General features: G+C 37.3%; 1 protein-coding gene across 3 annotated transcripts in view; it reads left to right on the forward strand.

The window, feature by feature from the left end:
* LOC131061514 (uncharacterized) overlaps positions 1-19579 on the forward strand; it is a 77269-nt gene extending 57690 nt beyond the window's left edge. The window contains exons 3-8 of one of the 3 annotated variants that reach the window (XR_009110545.2): positions 4257-4480; positions 4612-4675; positions 17899-18095; positions 18521-18741; positions 18907-19150; positions 19361-19579. Coding sequence is in view for 2 of the 3 variants with exons in the window: in XM_057995238.2 (XP_057851221.1) it covers positions 4257-4480; positions 4612-4675; positions 17899-18095; positions 18521-18731 (696 nt within the window). In the remaining variant the exon portion in view is untranslated. Of the gene's footprint in view, positions 1-4256; positions 4481-4611; positions 4676-17898; positions 18096-18520; positions 18757-18906 lie in introns of all 3 variants that reach the window. The other 2 variants (XM_057995238.2, XM_057995237.2) reach the window with 2 other exon arrangements.
* The last annotated feature ends 269 nt before the right edge of the window (positions 19580-19848 follow it).

Here is a 19848-nt window from a genome sequence, read left to right on the forward strand (position 1 = left end):
CATTTTGGCTCTTAATACACTTTTGATGACTATGAATACAAGCATAACATATTTACCTTCGACAAACACACTACCTATAATTTAAAAAAAATGAAGTTTTGAGCTTTTGTGGCCAAAGATGTCTCCAAAGTCTCATTAGCATTCATTGATTCAATTGTTGGATTCCTGAATCTTTGCAGTCTACTTTTGTATATCCATTTATTACTAGCCTTAAGCTTTTTATTATTTTATATTTCAGACAATAAGAATTCTTTGGACATATTCTTTGCATATAACAATGGGAAAAAGTAAAAGTTATGCATGGAAAATAAACTTATGCAAAATAGGAAAGCTAGAAAAATGTTGGCCAGTGGACCAATAATTTTTACATTCAAAATTCAAATACAATTGGTGAACGGACCAATGCCTCTAATCATCCCCAAAGGCCATGCCAAACTTCTCATCATTCGAATTGCTAGACTTCTTGACTTCGAGCCCTTTAAACTAATATTAACCAACTTTGTTTGTGCCAAATACTACTCACTCCTTTTGCTTTACATACCTTCAAGTTTTTGGACTGTCCTTGTAAGTGTGTTGTCATTGAGATGCAACATACTACGTATAGCTAAAAGCTTCTTTAGTCTCTTAGAAGTAAGCTTATCCCTCTGGAGCTATAATGGGACTAGTTCCTCTCAATGGTAGAAGAATAAGAAACCTGAGACAATAGACAAATAGTTAGTGTGGTTGTCAAAGAATGAGGCCTATGCATAGTCTACCATAGAATTGGTTCCTCTTGTGTCATAGTCTCTCTATTTATCTTGGCCTCTGCTAGTTTATCCCCCAAAAGGCAAATATCGTTCACTTCATACAAATGTTGGTGGCATCCTTAGCACTATATCTCTTTTGAACAACGCCCCGTCTCCACCTTATCATCCTCCATAGGGGTAAATCTACCAAGCCTTTGCATATACCACTTAAGGTTCATTGCATATGTAGCCACATGCAAGTGAGTGTTGAGCGTCTCCCACCTTTGCTGAATGAGTGGCTGAAGATGTTCACGATAGAACCACAGTGTGGGGTATTTCCTTGTACAATGGCCAAGCATACAATTAATGTATGCATAAACCTCCCCAAGGCTAGGTGCTTTAGAGTTCCCATATTTGATGATTGTGAAGACAGATCATAAAGACAATGTATTTTGATCAGCCTAAAAAATGTCACTCTTTACCACCTCCTCCAGCCTCTTCCCTTGCTCTACTCAAGTATCCTCTCCAAGAGGATGAAGTACGATTTATTATTTATCAACTGGCACGTGCCATTACATACTGATTGCAACCTTTAACTTTGTGAAAACTAGTTGGACTTTCATGGAGCACTTACAGAGATTTATATTGCAGATTTAGTCTTGAAGATTTCAATTCACCTCTATTTTTATATCAGCATCACCTCCCCACCACCGCTTCATTGCCGTCCCCTCACCATGTCCTTGAGTGCATTATTCATGGCACAGACACAACAAGAGTGCACTAAATATGTTTTTAGGTTGCTTCAATCAACTTCCCTGTAGCTCTATACACATAAGCCACATTTGCCACTACTTGCATCATATTCTTCGGCTCAACCTCCTTAATTGCATCTCTAAGGATTTGGAAGTAATAATTGACATCCCTGTGGTGCCATGAACAATTAACAACCCTAAGGAAGTAAAGGTCCTCTGCACATATGACGACGATGTTGATGAATGGATGATGCGTAATGTTCTTCCATCCATCCATGACTTTGCTACATCTTCTAGTGATCTGCATAGCCTTCATTTTCTCCATTAAAATATTAAATTTGGAATAGCTCTTATCCAAGATTGTTGTCTTTGTCTCCCTTGATGGCACATGTGAAAGTCTTGCACATATTATCTTTGCCACAACCTTCCTATAAAAAGTAGAGTGGACCACATGGAGTGGAATTCCATTGGCAAAGAAAAATTTGCCAATGGCTTCATTTGCCTCCTCCATATTTTTCACATTGAATATCTTTGCCACTATGTTTGGAACATCTCTAGTCACTCCACGTTTTCTGTTAAGCTTTGCTGCCTGTGAATTTGATGGAATAGTAGGAAATTGTGGCTTTTGGGAAATACTAGAACTAGGAGTGGGAAACTTAGGCGGCATAGTAGTAGTTGTAGTTGTGTTTTCATCAGCACAACCCCACCATTTATTTATTTCAGCCCTTTTTTTTGAGTGCCATGGTGACGCAAACCTTAATGTCTTCGCCTGGGATGCACGCAAGAGCTCTAGTTATGCTGGCTTGAAAGTCAGTTTGAGAAAAATGACACTTCCACAACCTAGTACCCCTTGATGCCTTAGGTTTTGCTTGTGTTTTGGTTGCAAATTATCTTCAAGGGTACTTCTTATTGAAAGGACCGTTGGCAAATTCTTCTAACAATTTGGAAGGGCAACTCAAAATTGCACTATCAACAAAACTAACTGCCCCTCACCATGCCCCTGTCATCTAATTCTGGAGTCTTAGATTGAACCTTGACAGGCTCTCCCTGCCCCTCTTTGTTACTCATGTTATGAGAAGTAGAAGTCACAGTGATACTCTTATTTAAATTATAAACCATACATATTTCATAATGCAAGGGCTCAAGAAATAAAGATTATTTTTGTTTTTTGTTTTTGTTTACTCTAAGTCACACACACAGAGCACAAGTAGAGGGTACACGAACATTGGAATCCTTGTTCTCCAACCTTTGTTAAACAATTCTATTTTTCTTTTCTTACTTGAAGTTGCATGAAGCATAGAAGTAGAGGATATACAGAAGATGAAATCTATTTGAGTAGCATTAATGATTAATTAGCTATTGATGCAAATTTTCAAATAAACTTAAAATAATTTTATAAATAAGTTTAAAAACCTAAAATACTGCTGTTATAAATGTAAATTTTAAATTTAAAGTTTTAAACCCTTAAATGTTGTTTTGAGTTTGTCTAACTGCTGTTTCCAGTGGAAACAACAATTCAGCAACTTAAAGATGACATTTTATAACCATATATGAACAATATTTTCAATATTGGAAATGGATCCTTTTATAGTCCACGATTTCAGGCAATCTATTTTTGGGTCTACTGATGGTGTACAATATATGTGACTGCCCCATACTCCATGCAGGAGGCACATAACTGTGCTACGAACGAGATGTACATACCTTACCCCCTGTAGGATTTGAACTTGTGACCTCTCTTTCAGGAGTAAAAGTTCTTCACCATTAGGCCAACTCAGGTGTATAATCTAAATTGAAGGGAAAAAAAGCTGTCATATAATCATTTATTTCAGATTTAGGAACAAGAATTTAAAATAAAATTCAGATATGCAAATCACAAAGTCTGAAGGGATGATGATTAACTTGAAGGCTTGAAGGTGTATTGAATGTGTTGAAACATGACCAGTTGATTTGATGAAACTTGGAACTTGCCCTTTGTCCTGTTATTCTCACACTTGCTGATGAACTTACTCCTGCATCCTTGTTCAATGTTTTGATAGTGATTTGGAATGAAAGTGGAATTCGCATTTATAGTTTTTACCAAGTGCTTTTAGGGTGTGGGTGGGGACCATAAATTACTAGAGTTAGTGTTAGTGGCCCAAATTTCCCCAAACATGCTTGATTTTTTTAATAAAAAGTGCCTTTGCAAGTGTTTGAAGTTGGGTGGCATGTGACCATCTTGAGTAGTTTCAAGAGACTTATACAAGTTTCCTAAATGCTCAAGGGATTGCGTCATGTCCCCTCATTCTCTTCATTAGGGGGGACAGTCTGGAAATGTACCCTTCTTAGGAGGATGTTCCAGGTACATCCTACCTGCAGATGGTAGTGAGTGTTTTGCTTCTTTTGAAGGGTTAGGGGGGCAAAGGGGAAGTGTGTTGGTGTGGCAGTTGCATCCTCGTGGAACACTTCATTTTATGTCTCCCAGCAAGCTCTCCAACTTTTGGACTTATTGAAATATTTTTATGAAAGTTTCCACTAGTGATAGTTGGGCTATTTTTTTAATTGTTTAATTATATGCATATAGTTATTAAAGAAGTGATCTGTATGTTTGACTCAAGATTCATCTCAGAATGAATATGAGGTTTTTTGCGATTTAAAGTTTTGTTCTTTGCAGAGTCATAGTGAAGGTTGGTTTACTTTGTTGAGTTAGTGTGTCAGGACTAAGGTAGACATTGTGAAGTCTTTTCTTTTTATATTTTCTTTTTGGATATGTTAATTACTTGGGTTTTGCCAAATGCAGGCTCTGACTCATGCAAGAGTACCTATTGTGAAATTTACTGATCCAGCAACAAATATCTCTTGTGACATTTGTATCAACAATATTCTTGCAATAGTAAATACAAAGCTTCTTCACGACTATGCACAAATAGATGTTCGACTACAGCAACTTGCTTTCATGGTAAAGCATTGGGCAAAATGTCGGAAGATCAATGAGACATATCAGGGCACTCTTTCAAGCTATGCGTGAGTGATATAATGCTTTAACTTTAAGCTTTTGGTTGTTTCATACAAGATAGAAATCTAGTATGTGTCATTAGTTTGTGTAAGAATTAACTGCATTTTATTATCCATAGTTACTAAATTTAACTTTACAGGTATGTGCTTATGTGCATTCACTTCTTACAGTTGCGCAAACCAGCAATTCTTCCTTGTTTACAGGTGAGTGGATTTGAAATTCCCATCAGAAATGATTTCTTTCAACTTTTCATTTCTCTAGGACTATAGAATTCCATTTTTCTCCTCATCATTTTCCAAAACCCTTACAAATAAAAATAATCTATTACAAGAACATACTCATGCTTACCTGTGTACTTGTTTCCTACAATGTGTTAAGTATTTTTGTTTTTGTTTCCCTTGGTCCAAAGATCAAATATTTATAAATGTTGAAAATCTTGCAGGAGCTACTTAGTGACGAGGATGAAATTTATAATTGTTTCTTTTGTGGAATTGTAACTACAAATAATCTCCAACATAAGTTTTTGTAAATGGACAAAAAGAGACCATTGGTAGAAGCAAGAAATATTTATTTGTACTTAGAGTTCTTCAGCGAATGTATGCCATACCTGACACCCAGTGTGACTGGATACAGTTAGGTCTGTAAAGAGTATACTGGTTATATTGTAACTTCTGTATTTGATTTCTAGCTAGTTCTGACGCTGTTAGTTTAGGCATTTTTGAAATTGTTCTGTACGTTTGGATCTTCTGATATGCACATGAACACTTAGTCTTCACCATGTATTGTTTTGATTCTTTTTAAACTATGCACTTCCTTTTTTGTTTTCCATTTCCTTTTGTATGATACTGCTGGTGTATTTCTTAATCTTTTGTATTGAAGAATGCGTTTCAGATGTTGTTGTAATTGTGGTTGTAGGGCTTTTTTTGGTACTTGTCATTGATATTAGAATGTGCAGTCCTGACTTATGGGCAGAATTTGGGTCTTCCATAGTTCCATAGAGTTTATTGATTGGGGGACATGGGGATGGGTTTTGGGGACTGGGGGATGAAGGGCCCAAATTTGGGGATGGTGAGGGTATGGTGGTGGGAGGAGGGTGCTTATACAAAAATAGAGGTGAATTGAAATCTTCAAGGTAAAATTTGCAATATAACATATTTGTGAGTGCCCCATGAAAGGGCAACTTGTTATGAAGTTAAAGGTTGCAATCAGTATGTAATGGCATGTGCCATATAGCAAGCGATCCGATGGTGTGGTCAACAGAGGTGGCGGAGGTGGTAGAAGTGGTGGTGCTGTGGGGGACGTTTCCCCCAAGTCCTCAAGTCTCGGAAACGTCCCGCTACAAGGTATGCGGGTTTTTTTTGGGGGGGGACGCGTCCCTGTGGAACACTACAGTCTTCAAAAATAAACAAATTACAAACTCGACAAAGATAATGGTCAAACTACGGACATGCACTGAAATATCACTTAGCTTTCTGTTTTAAAAAGAAAAATATTCTCCCAACTAAATCACAAACACTAGTTGTCTGGTTGTAATGAGATCCTTTTAAGGCCAACATGAAAGCACATTAGTAGCTTGTCAGGGCAATCAGTGCAGCACAGGTTCCTCTTATCTATTAATGGGATTTCAGTTGCAATGGAGATACCATTACAATAGTTTTTTACCTGCTATCAAGTGTTTCTCCAGTAAACTGCCTGTGCAATTATGTTTGATTCTTTATAAGATTAGCTTCCAAATTTTATGATTCTTTTGTGGTTTACTTGAGGAGCTAGGCCATATAGCTTCTTGCACATCAGGATGTCTTTTAATGAAAATGCAAGCCAATTCAATGTTTCCATTATAACTGATGAAGAATGGATACCCATTGTCATAGTTCTTGTGGAATTTTATAGTTTCAGATGTTATTGAATACATCCTATCTGCCTTGCAGTAGAGAATCTATTTTACCTGTTTCTTATATGAATGCATAACATCATTCCTTGGATACGTGTGGTCGACATAAGCAACCAAATCTGGAAATAGCTTGAGGGCTGTCCGAAGAAGTTATTGACGATCATTGTGGTTACAGCTATTTGTTTTGGCATAAATTACTATATGATCGTTTGGGGCTCGAGGGTTGTAAACTATATTGTTTCCAAAGGCATGCACCTTATCCACATTTGATGATATGGGGAAAGGAGGATCATAAATCTCTTCAGCTAATTTAAAACAAACAGTAGATGGTGCTCAAGAAGAGATCTTATCTCCCTTGACTTCTCTCAATTTCTACAAGAAGTTACACTTAATGGTTTCATTTGCTGCAGCCATAGTGTTCCAGTTGCTTGATACCGGGCTTCTGCTGTTAGATGATACTATTGGGAGATTGACAGTGAATTTGGAGTTGGGAGGTTGTCAGACTTAAGAATATTTTGAATCAGTGCAGGTGCACCGTGTGTCTCCTTTTGTTTTCTCTTCAGCAGGCATTCTTAACTTGTAGGGGATTAGGCCCCATAAAAAAAACTTTTTCTGGGGTGTGTCGCACAATTTTTTTAACAGCGATGCTTCTTTATCTCTTCATAATCTGTGCAAAAGCTAGATTAATGGTAGGGGGATTTTTAGAGGTTGCTGGGTGTCAACTTTTCTTGAAATTGTGCCCAGGGAAGACGTGTCAGGGACTTAGCTCCATATTGTAACTTAGGCACAAGCACAACATCGTCATGGTCCCCCAGCATTTAGATTGATCAAATCTATATGGTGAGCATTCATTTAAGTCCTTTTTCGCATTTTGAAAACAAGGCAAAGTATTCCAAGTTTTGAACTCAAAGGCAATGCCTTAGCATTTTTACATGGAAGTTGCTTCTTGCAATGCCTTAGCAAATTAGGGGGATCTTTGCTTGAAAGAGCAAGCAAATCCAGGCCTTGTCTAGTGGAGAATGAAATCAAAATGGAATAAAAGTGTGGAGAACAACTCAATGAAAGAAATAATAGCAAAGAATTAGGGGATTGATGACAATGCTTCCAAGTCAGTCTTCAATTCTCAAAGTTGAAATTTTTATGCTTTGCAGCACTTGATAGCTCATTGAGAGCTCGATGGTGTCATTATAGGAGAGGTTCTTTGCCTTCTTGACAACATGATGCATTTGTCTCTTAAGGTTTCATGGTGCTATCACCTTTGTCATGCCATTAGTTTGGGTGGACTTTTGGCCAGCTTTAAGATGTGAATTTATCTTTCTTTTTATATTTCACATCACCTTTGTCATGCCATTGGTTTGGGTGGACTTTTGGCCAGCTTTAAGATGTGAATTTATCTTTCTTTTTTATATTTCACAAGTGACAAGGGCTCACCTTGGCAAGCAATCTACCATCCAGTCCTAAGGAGATCAGGGACTTTGTTGGAATTGTGTATGCTCCTTCATTTCACTTATTGTTTTGGTCAATGTGTTGAAATCGTGATTACATCTTTGAGTAGCTTGTTCTTTATAGAAGTCTCTTACATTTTTCTGCGTCACCTCATATTTCTCTTGTATTCCTGCTGCTGTGAGCTGGTTGGTTGTGAGTGTGTTAAGTTGGTTTTTGAGTTGAGAGGCCTTTGAGGTCCTGGAGACAATTTCTTAAGTAGAGATATCAATATTCACCTAACCTTTGGTGCTTTGATCTACTACACATTAATTACCTCGAGGGCCTCATATAGCATTTGTGATCTTGTCCCAATAGGACATGCAAACTTCTTATTAGATCGATGTAGATTGCCTTATTTTCTAGGCCTTGCCTTATTCTTCTCACCTCATTGAATTTTATTTCTAGTTCATCAACTTTATCCTCTGCTTTTTCTTGAGCTTGTGTTCCATGTTGGGTAGTTGGTTACTATAATGTTGGCTTTTTCCTTGTGCAATGTTTTCACAAAATTCAACATCTAACAATTTTGGGTGATGATGAAAAATGAAGCCTAGTCCTAAATTAGGATAGGATAAATTTCTTAGTTAGATTGTTCTAGATCATCAACTTTATCCTCTGCTTTTTCTTGAGCTTGTGTTCCATGCTGGGTAGTTTGGTTACTATAATGTTGACTTTTTCCTTGTGCAATGTTTTCACAAAATTCTACATCTAACAATTTTGGGTGATGATGAAAAATGAAGCCTAGTCCTAAATTAGGATAGGATAAATTTCTTAGTTAGATTGTATAGCATCATATGACTTGTTCTTTCCTAGGTTGGTGGAGATGTTGTACACATGTGAGTACATCTCGCTAATCCCACATTGGTAGTACATTTACATTTGTTGGTGGTGTATCCTGTATGTATCCATTTGTAGTTTTTGTATGAGCAATCTAGAATCATCATTGTATATTCGCACCCTTTGATAGAATAAAATTACTCATTCTGGTTATCTTTTGTGCTTTCATTGAAGCTCCTTGATTTTGAGTGGCCAATTTCATAGCCAAATCTTACACTTACTATGCACATTAATATATATTTGTAGCATTATTTTGGTGTTGTGATAGGTGGGTATGAGACACCATTGTAGATGCATTTCAAATCCTTAAATAGTGAATGACTATATTTTACTTGAGAAAAACATCACCTAACACTACCAACACTTTTTTTCATAATCACTTACAATACACACTTCATTCTGAGCACAAATTTGGGTTCCCTTTGTAGCTTGGAATATTATGTTGAAATATAATTAGACAAAATGGCTAGTAAAATAATAAAACCCAGCATTAGTTTGGTTGTATGCTCGAATCTGCTCTGTAAAAATTGAAAACAAACAAACAGAAAACAGGGAAAAACTCAGACAAAAGAACTGGAAAAAATCAGCAGGGTATATATATTTATAAAATCAAAATGATTTTATTGGGCAAAATAGTGATTTTATGACATTTGCAATTTTTTGCCAATAAATTGCAGTTTTATTGGTCAAAAATGTAATTTTAAACCCTAGGTATGTTAATCAGATTTATATAATTGATTATGCCCTAGGTTGTAATCAGATTTGCAGTATTTTATTAGGCCAACATAAATTAAATATGCCCTAGATTGTAATCAGATTTGCAGTATTTAATAAGCCAACATAAATCAGAAATAAAACAGTAGACAAACAAGCATACCCTGGGAAAACCTCCAAGGAGGAAAAACCCAGCATGAAAGACCCACAGGTCAGATTATATATTCTCCTCTTAAATGCACAATTACAATACTTAGCTTTTCTGTCAGATCTGATCTATTTGTGTAGCAGATCTGCTCTTTCTATGTCCTTCAAGTTGTACAACACCACCTATGTAATCTTGCACAAATTCGCACGAGTCTGGATGAATTCGCCTTCTTCCTTATTAATTCGCACTTGATGAGCAGAGCTGTTTTCTCATTTGCATGTAGAAAAATGAAATGAATGTGTATTGACCAAAGAAACGGGGCTCGGACTTGGCAAGGCCGACTTGGACTCGGACTCGGGACTCGGCGTCAGACTCGGCTCCAGACTCGGCTGGACTCGGGAAAGTGAAAAACTCAAGAAATGTAGAGATTTTTAAAGATTTAAAACTTGTTTCAGACACCCTTTATTGAATACACCTTAAAGACACAATAACATCATCAAACTCGGCTCATTTGATTACATACACAAGTATACATCAATCACATAAGCATAAACGCAAATTGTAGCTGAAGAAAATAACAAACATAGATATATAAATATTGTCAAATGTATACAATATTACAAAACTCATGGAATAGAAAATACATGTCATCATATGATCATCATCAAATGTTTCATACAAATACCAAAGGTAAATACAACTACAAGCCTATGGCTCAGAGAAGCCTGCATGGCAGCACCCTTCGACCCCGACCCCCTGCAAAGGCGTCTAAGGTAGGCCCTGGATGATTGGACAGCCATGGCCGCTCCCCGTGACACCATGCCATGCTCACCAACATCAGGAACATCCATGTCACTATCTGCCTTTGAATCTCTTGTCTGTGCTCGTGCTCTCCACTCCTCCTCTGCCATGGCTACAGTCTCAGCCTCTATATCTACCTGGTCGATCCAATCAATGTTAGACTCGGAGGATAAATTTTCCCTACTTCTATCGACGCAGTTTCCCCCCATATTTTTCGACGAGGGTTTGGGGGCAGCGCCCCCAAGTGATGCCCCTTGACCCCACCTAATTTATTGGCTGATATGTTGTAACCCTAATTTATTGGGGTCAGGTGTTATTTTTCTATTGGCCGACATGTTGTAACCCTAATTTTTCTCATTCTCAGGCGGAGGTTGTAGTGAACAAAGATGAGACCATTCATTTTAAAAAAGCTTTTTAATTTTTTTTTTTTGTCATTTTACTTAAGCTAGGCAGTAGCCGAGTTTGGGGGTCAGGACTCGTCGAGTTTGGCAATTTTACTCGCCAGACTCAGACGAGTCCTAGTCCGAGCCCTTAGGACTCGTTGAGCATGACTCGTACTCGGATTGGGCGAGTTTGGGCGAGTCCCGTTTCTCTGGTATTGACTTGTAAATTGTCACTTATTTATACACATCTTTTACTTCTTGAATGCAAGTCTGCCTCCTTGGGTTTTTGGCGCCAATAAATTAGATGGCGTGTATTTAGCATAGCGTGGTATTGGGTTGTGCATATGATAGGGTCACGTTACCCTAGGATAGGGCCCAGTCCTAAAGGGGGTTCGGATGTTGCCTTAAAGGCAATCTGAACCCATATAACCCTAGTTACAAACAACACTCCCTCTTAACTAGGGAGGAGGAGAATACATAATCTGAACCTTTAAGTTCCATCTAGCACACAAGCATAGAATGGATCTAGCACACAAGCATAGAATTACATCTTCCACCTAGCACACAAGCATAGGATGGTTCTAGCACACAAGCATAGAAAGTGTAATACACCAGTGGGTCTTTACATTATTACAATTATCCATCTAGCACACAAGCATAGATTGGATGTAATTCATTCTTGCACACAAGCCAGGAATGATTCAAAGTGCTACAAATAGTCACTGAGATTGAAGCTCCCTCTCAATCAAGGTTTCGTTTTCCATGACACCAAGTCTATCTCTGAAGTACTCGAACTTCACTCTGGATAAAGGTTTGGTGAGGATGTCAGCAATCTGTTCATCTGTGCTAATGTACTTTAGATGAATGGCGCCTCTCTGCACCATATCCCGAATGTAATGATAGTGTGTTTCTACATGTTTGGACTGATCATGAAATACAAGATTTACTGACATCTTTATACAGCTTTGATTATCATAATGAATGGTGGTAGGATCACTGGCTCGACCAAATAATCCAACGAGGAGCTTACGAAGCCACACTGCTTCTCTGGATGCAACAGATGCGGCAATGTACTCAGCTTCTGCAGTGCTTAATGCTACCGAAGATTGCTTTCTGCATGCCCAAGAGATCACTGCGGAGCCCAAGTTGAAGCAGATGCCTGAAGTACTTTTCCTGTCCTTGACACTTCCTGCCCAATTTGAATCTGAGTAGCCTTTCAAGAGGATTGGGGTATTAAGTGAATACTTCAGCCCATAACCAATCGTGCCATGCAGGTATCTTAGAATGTGCTTGGCAGCAACCAGGTGAACATTTTTAGGTGAGCTCATGAATTGACTGAGAGCATTCACAGCATAACAGATATCTGGCCTAGTATTGACTAGGTACATCAGGGAGCCAATCAACTGCCTGTACTCAGAGGGATTTGCAAAATCAGAGTTAGTTGCAGAAACACGTAACTTCTTTAAGTTAGATTCCATAGGAGTACGCATAGGTTTACAATCTATCATTCTAAATCTTTTCAAAATATCAATAGTGTATTTTCCGTGACTTAGAAAGATTTCATTAGCTCTTTGCCATACTTCTAACCCTAGGAAGTAATGCATTAGACCTAAATCCTTCATTTCAAATTCTGAGGCTAATTCCTTTTTACATCTCATGATTAATTTATTTTCACCAGTGAGGAATAAATCATCTACATACAAAACTAAAATAAGCATCTCATCATTATAAACTTTCAAGTAAATGTTAGCATCAGCATCATTCTTGGAAAATCCTAAACTTAGTAAGTGCTTATCAATTCTTTCATACCAAGCGCGAGGAGCTTGTTTGAGCCCATATAAGGCTTTCTTCAACCTGCAAACATGAGAATCTCTTTTATGGATTACATAACCTTCTGGTTGCTCAATATAGACTTCCTCCTCAATGACACCATTAAGGAAGGCTGTCTTCACGTCCATTTGATGCAGCTCCCAACCTTTGGTTGCAGCAATAGCTATTATAGACCTAATAGAAGTATATCTAGCAACAGGGGCAAAGGTTTCTTCATAATCTATTCCTTCCTTTTGAGAAAAACCACGTGCTACAAACCTAGCTTTATATTTTTCAATACTACCATCAGCATTATGTTTAATTTTAAACAACCATTTAGAGGAAACGACAGACTTACCTTTGGGTTTGGGTACAATGTCCCAAACATCATTCTTGATGATAGACCCATACTCTTCATCCATGGCTAATTTCCAAGCATGATGGAACATAGCTTCTCCGATATTGTGGGGTTCAGACTCAATTATATTGCACATCACAGAAATGTAGTTGGCGTGATTTTGGAAACTCTTGCTATTTCTGAAGGTTCCTCTGGGAGCAGCAAACCCTTCAACATCTTGAATCGTATTTCTAACCCAAAGTGGTCTCTTCTTGCAGACCACAATATCCTGAGGTATATCGGTAGATTGCATGGGTTCTGATGGGTCATTCTGAACTTCCTGATTTGGAAGGTCAGTAGACTCCTCTTGTAACTCAGGGTTAGCATCAACTATTGAATCTTGTTTTTCCATCACCATATCATTATTGTTGGTTAATGAACCTTTAGATCTTTTGAAAGCAATATCTTCTTCAAAAGTTACATCTCTACTTACCTCAACATACCTTTGACCTGAAACGTAGATCCTGAAGGCTTTGGAAGATTCGCTGTATCCTACTAGGATGCCTTTCTTTCCAGATGGATCCAGCTTGGTTCGTTTTTCTTTAGGCATATGAACATACACAGGGCTTCCGAATATCCTTAGGTGACTGATGTCAGGTTTGATTCCTGAAAAGGCTTCTTCAGGTGTCACATCCTTTATGACGCGATGAGGACATCTATTCTGAATATAAACTGTGGTTTTGGATGCTTCTGCCCATAGAAAAGGTTGCAAGTCCTGATCATGTATCATGGCTCTTGCAGCTTCAACAATGGTCCTGTTCTTTCTTTCAGCAACTCCATTTGGCTGAGGATTGTAGGGAACACAGAACTCCCTTTTAATTCCTGCTTTAACACAAAAGTCATAGAAGCTACCTGAGGTGTATTCACCTCCATTGTCAGACCTCAAACATTTAATTCGATTTCCTGTAGTATTTTCAACTAAGGCTTTGAATTCTTTAAATCTGTTTAGGACTTCTTCAGACTCTTTAGTTTTAAGAAAATAGATCCATGTTTTCCTAGAGAAATCATCTATGAAGATAACATAATATAAGAAACCGCTAGGAGATGCTACAGACATAGGACCACATAAATCTGAATGAATAAGCTCTAACCTTTCTTTAGCCCTACTATCGCTTTTATGAAAGGGATTCTTTACATTCTTACCCATTGCACAACCTTTACAAGCATCATCATGAGATAAACTGAGTTTAGGCATACCTTTGACCATTTTACCGAGAGTGGGAAGAGCTTGAAAGTGAAGATGACCCAATCTTCTATGCCATAGCTCGCATGATTCAGGGGTTTCATGAATGAGAGCTTGAATTGGATTAGCTGCAAGCTTATATAAACTATCACATCTATTTCCAATAATACGAGCAGATTTGAAATTAGATTTCTTAGGCCAAGCGAGTACTTTCCCTTCAGAAAATGCTATTTGCAAACCCTTATCTTCTAAAGCCGAAATGGAAATAAGATTTCTTTTAATACCAGGTACAAAGAGAATATCATAGAGTTGTAAGGAAATACCAGAATCTAGTTTTAAAGAGGTAGTGCCAGAACCTTTTACCGAGTATCGAGCATCATCACCGGTTACTACATGAAGATTGGTGTCTTTTTCAATCAGATCTGAGAGATGCTCACGAAATCCTGAGATGTGTCTAGAGGCACCACTGTCAAGTATCCACGTATTGCTGTCCGTAGGAACATTGCTGGAAAGAGCAGAGATAAGAAGGTAGTCTTCACTTTGTTCGGCAACTTCATTTAAGTTGGTTTCCCTTTCCTTTGGGTCATTCAGACAATCTCTGGCATAGTGACCATACTTGTCACATCTGAAGCAACGAATGTGAGAGGAATCTCTTGACTTTTTCCTTGGATCATAGGAGGAGGATCTAAAATCTTTGCTTCTCTTCTCTTTCTTCCAATGACCACCTTTCCTAGATTTAGTTAAGAGAACATGATTATCTTTGAGAGAGTTCTTGAGTTTTCCTCTTACCTCAATTCGAGATTCCTCTTCAATGCAATCAGATTGAAGATGCTCAAAGTTGGGACGATCGGCTCTTCCACCAATGCTACGAATGAATGGTTACCATTCATCAGGTAGACCATTTAATGCAATCATAACAAGATCTTTATCTGAGATTTGGCAATCAAGAGTGCTTAGCTTGTCCTTTAGTTCATTGATCTTCATGAAGTAGGCCATGATTGAGTCTTCTTTCATTTTCATGTGTAGAAGTTGCTGTCTTAGGGCAAGGGCCCTGCTGAGATTGTTGACTTCATACATCCCTTCCAAGTGTTTGATCATTTCTCTGGCAGATACAAACTTTGATATGACAGTGACAAGATGATTCTTGACGGACTCAATTATGATCCTTCCAGCCTTGAGGGAATCTTTCTTGAACAGTTTCAGCTCTTCAACATCTTATGGAGGAGACGGCCTTTCTTCTTCTACAAATTTCAGTAGATCATTCTCTTCAAGGATCAATAGAATACGAACTTTCCAAGCGGCAAAATCAATGGCTCCCTCAAGTCTATCTTCAGCCTTCAAACCTGACATCTTTAATCTGAAAACAAACAACAGCTATATGCAACAATTGATTTGCTAAAATCAGAAGTTAATGACACCTTAGCTCTGAGACCATGTAATTTAAACCCTAGGTATGTTAATCAGATTTATATAATTGATTATGCCCTAGGTTGTAATCAGATTTGCAGTATTTTATTAGGCCAACATAAATTAAATATGCCCTAGATTGTAATCAGATTTGCAGTATTTAATAAGCCAACATAAATCAGAAATAAAACAGTAGACAAACAAGCATACCCTGGGAAAACCTCCAAGGAGGAAAAACCCAGCATGAAAGACCCACAGGTCAGATTATATATTCTCCTCTTAAATGCACAATTACAATACTTAGCTTTTCTGTCAGATCTGATCTATTTGTGTAGCAGATCTGCTCTTTCTATGTCCTTCAAGTTGTACAACATCACCTATGTAATCTTGCACAAATTCGCATAAGTCTGGATGGATTCGCCTTCTTCCTTATCAATTGGCACTTGATGAGCAGAGCTGTTTTCTCATTTGCATGTAGAAAAATGAAATGAATGTGTATTGACTTGTAAATTGTCACTTATTTATACACATCTTTTACTCCTTGAATGCAAGTCGGCCTCCTTGGGTTTTTGGTGCCAATAAATTAGATGGCATGTATTTAGCATAGCGTGGTATTGGGTTGTGCATATGATAGGGTCACGTTACCCTAGGATAGGGCTCAGTCCAAAGGGGGTTCGGATGTTGCCATAAGGCAATCCGAACCCATATAACCCTAGTTACAAACAACAAAAAAATTGCATTTTGAAGATTTCTGCCTTTATGGTTTTTCTTATTCTCATCAAATGGGGAAAAAGGTGGCCCCAAGTGCTTTGAATGATGCCTGTGTTGTATTACTTTGAGCAAGTAAGATCAATGGCTCAAATAGTTAATTTAGTGAATTGGTGGTGTAATATTTCTTTCAATACTTCTGCAAAGATAACACCATTTTAGGCACTCTACAGGACCCACCCCCATTAGTCACATCCTACCTTAAATGCTGTTCCAAGGTAAAATTGATGAGAGATTATGTTCGACAATGATAAACTTTGCTTGGTATCCTTAAGGAGGATCTGGTTATGGCACAAAACTATATGAAACAACAGGCAGACCAGCACAAGACATATATTTGAAGGTATGATGTTACATTTTTCTATAATTACAACCTTACAAGCAGCTATCTGTCAAGGAAAACAAATTAATAAGTTTGCACCAAATTATATGAGTCTCTAAGGTGTTTCAGAAGATTGATTGTTTTGGGTTAATAACTGGGGCTACCCCCTTCTTCCTGAGTTCCTAATCTTCAACATTTCTTGTTTGAAGAAGCTTGTTAGTAGCAAGATTTTACCTATATAGAGATTGATCTTGGAATTTGAAGATGTTTGGAGCAATGAGTGAAGCAATTGCGTGATAGAATTATCACCTTGTATCTCATTGAATGGAAGAACTTGCCTTTAGAGAAAGCTACATGGTAAGATGAGTGCTCTCTGGAGGTGAATCTGCATTTGGAAAGCTTCAAGTTAAACCACTTTTTTAAAGGGGGAGGGCATGTTATGCTCCTAACTGCTCACATTGTAATGTGCAAACCTGTAACTTTATGATATGTTAGTTTCAAAATTTAATGATCCATAGGTAGTGGCTATTTCAGGCCTTTAAGGTGGCCCAAACTTAATAGCATTTATGGACAGAGGATAGGTATTCATTGCTGAGTATCGAGTGTGTTGGTAATCAAGCAATATGACTTTAGGAGATCATTCCGTCAAATTAGCTCTACTGTCATTCAGTGCTTCTGTATTTATTGTCTTCTTAATTATATTTAAGATCATAGGTCTATGCATTTACGCCACTTCAGTGCTGTATGGAGATCTGTTCTGCTATTACTGCTATGTTTGAATCTGCTATTTATTCTGTTTGATATGATATATTCTGTTATTGATGTTTTGGAAATCTTCTAATATTACATTCGAAATGGTATTACTATTATTCCATCTTTGATATTGGTTGAACCTGTTTTTTGTTCAGAGGATCAACAAACACACACTCATGAAATACACAAATATCATAAGAATATAGCAATTCACATTTATGACTTGAAGCTTGATATAAAAAGGAGAGTAGAATTGTACTGTGTTGTATGTATGACATGCCCTTCTGGTATTGAAAACTAAATGTCTTCTAATGGTTTTCACAATAAAAGGTTAGAGTTAGTGAGAAATAAATTACTTTCATGGACACATTTATCTTTTGACTAGCATTTCATGTCATAGTTCCTACTCACTTTTAAATTGAACTGAACAAAATTCATGTTAGTATCCATTATTATTTTTTTCTTTTCCTTATGGCAATTTGAGGTACAAACAGATTTTTCTAAGATGCCTTTAAAATTGACTGTTTGCAGGAAATGGAAGCAACCTATCAAGACACTATTGGTGAGATTGTATGTGCATACTATGATAAAGTCAATGAATTAAAACACTATGGTGCTGAAAACAAAGAGACTCTTGCTCAACTGCTGTCAGCTTTCTTTGACTACTGGGCATTTCGTCATAATTATGCCAAATCTGTCATTTCAGTTCGGACTGGAAGGTTTCTTAGGTTAGTGGAGATCACAAACAAAGTTTTATTGAAGAAGCTTAAATGTGAATGAGACCTTAGATTTGTCCTGGTGTTTGCAATCTCTTGATCATCTTTTACTTTTTTGAGAAGTTGAAGCTTGTTTGTTTCAAGTTTCTCCTCCTTCGGTGATAATCCCAAGTCCTTTGGTTGGAAATCTATTTTGTTTTCAAGTCAAACTTCATTATCATTCATGTAGACGTTTATTGGCAACATATGTTTATTACATTTCAATTTCAAATCAGATGCATTCTTCTGTGTATGTCCTCAATATTTGCTTTTGTAAATATTGTGATACTTGTGAGATGATTCACAGGAGCTCATTTCTTTTCATGAGCCCAGTCAGATTGAAATTTTTGAGGGAAATAGGTTGATGAATGCCCCTTGTGTGGATTTGATGGATGCAGTAAGAATGAAAAGGATTGGACAAGACGAATTGGAAATGAGCGACACTTAATATGCATAGAGGATCCCTTTGAGATTTCTCATGATTTGGGTCGTGTTGTTGACAAACACAGTATACGCGTGTTGAAAGAGGAATTTCAACGTGCTGCAGAAATTATGCTCTATGATCCTGATCCTTGTGTCACATTATTCAAGCCATATGTGCCAAGTTGATGGAAAGCAGGTATAAATATTACAGGTCAGGTTTTTGCATCTTTGTGGTTTTAATTATTATACTAAAATTACTTTAATTTCCAACATTTGGGGGGCAATTGGAAGAATTCAGATATTGCAAATTGTTGAGGTAGCAAAAAATATATAAACTAAACCATTGTGACATTTATTGCAGATTCATATCAAGTTAATAAGCCAAATGATTTCCTTACAAGGCTTCGCTCTTTTTTGTGGTTTGGCTCTTTTTTGTGGTTTGTATTTTATTAGAGAAAGCACCCAAAATATTCAGTTTGGAGTTTGTGGTTATCCTGTTCATGGTGCCAGATGCGAGCTTCGTCTCTTGATTGTATATTAGAGAAAGGGATTGACTTTGTAGTTTGTACAAATTACTGCAAGCTTGCAACCTTGCAGTGAACAAAGTATGTTAAAAGGTTTCCCTTAGTTGCCTTTTTACACATTTTATTGCATGCATAATGCTGCATTTACATACAAATACTGCTTCATTTATATGCAATTGATAGGGATATTTTTTAAGATGATGTATTCAAATTTAATACCATAGTTGCGTGGAGACATGTATTCTGATCCACGGTGCTGATCTCTTGCCTCTCAAACATATCTTTTCCCAGAGACGTACAGGGACAACTATTGGCAATAGGGGACTTGAGCCTATGATTTCAAATGTTTCTTAAAAATGTATATATTCTTTTGTATTAATTATTAACTGGGCAAGTATTTTGCTGAAAATGTACGGGGATATTTTGCTGCCAAATATTTTATCAGGTTAGTGTACACGAGTAGTACTCCATATTAGTAGCTTGTGCTAATCTAGAGCATTGCATTAAGAATTTGTGGTGTCTTTAAAATTATAGGTAAGTGTAATGATATCTCTTGTTCTTCGTTGCACTAAGAATTTGTGGTCTCTTTAAAATTATAGAACCAGAAGTATCATTGAAAAAGGATAGCTATGTTAAGAGAGAAGATGACTTTACGACACAACATTTGAGTTTAATATAATTTTTTGGGGCATGTCGGAGAAATGAATCATTTGAACTAGAATAAGGAGCTGCAAATGTAAAAAATGTCCTGGTTACAAAGAAGATTGTTAACTTAGGGT

The sequence above is a fragment of the Cryptomeria japonica genome, chromosome 8 (genome assembly GCF_030272615.1).
Source record: "Cryptomeria japonica chromosome 8, Sugi_1.0, whole genome shotgun sequence".
In the NCBI taxonomy this organism is placed as follows: Eukaryota; Viridiplantae; Streptophyta; class Pinopsida; order Cupressales; family Cupressaceae; genus Cryptomeria; species Cryptomeria japonica.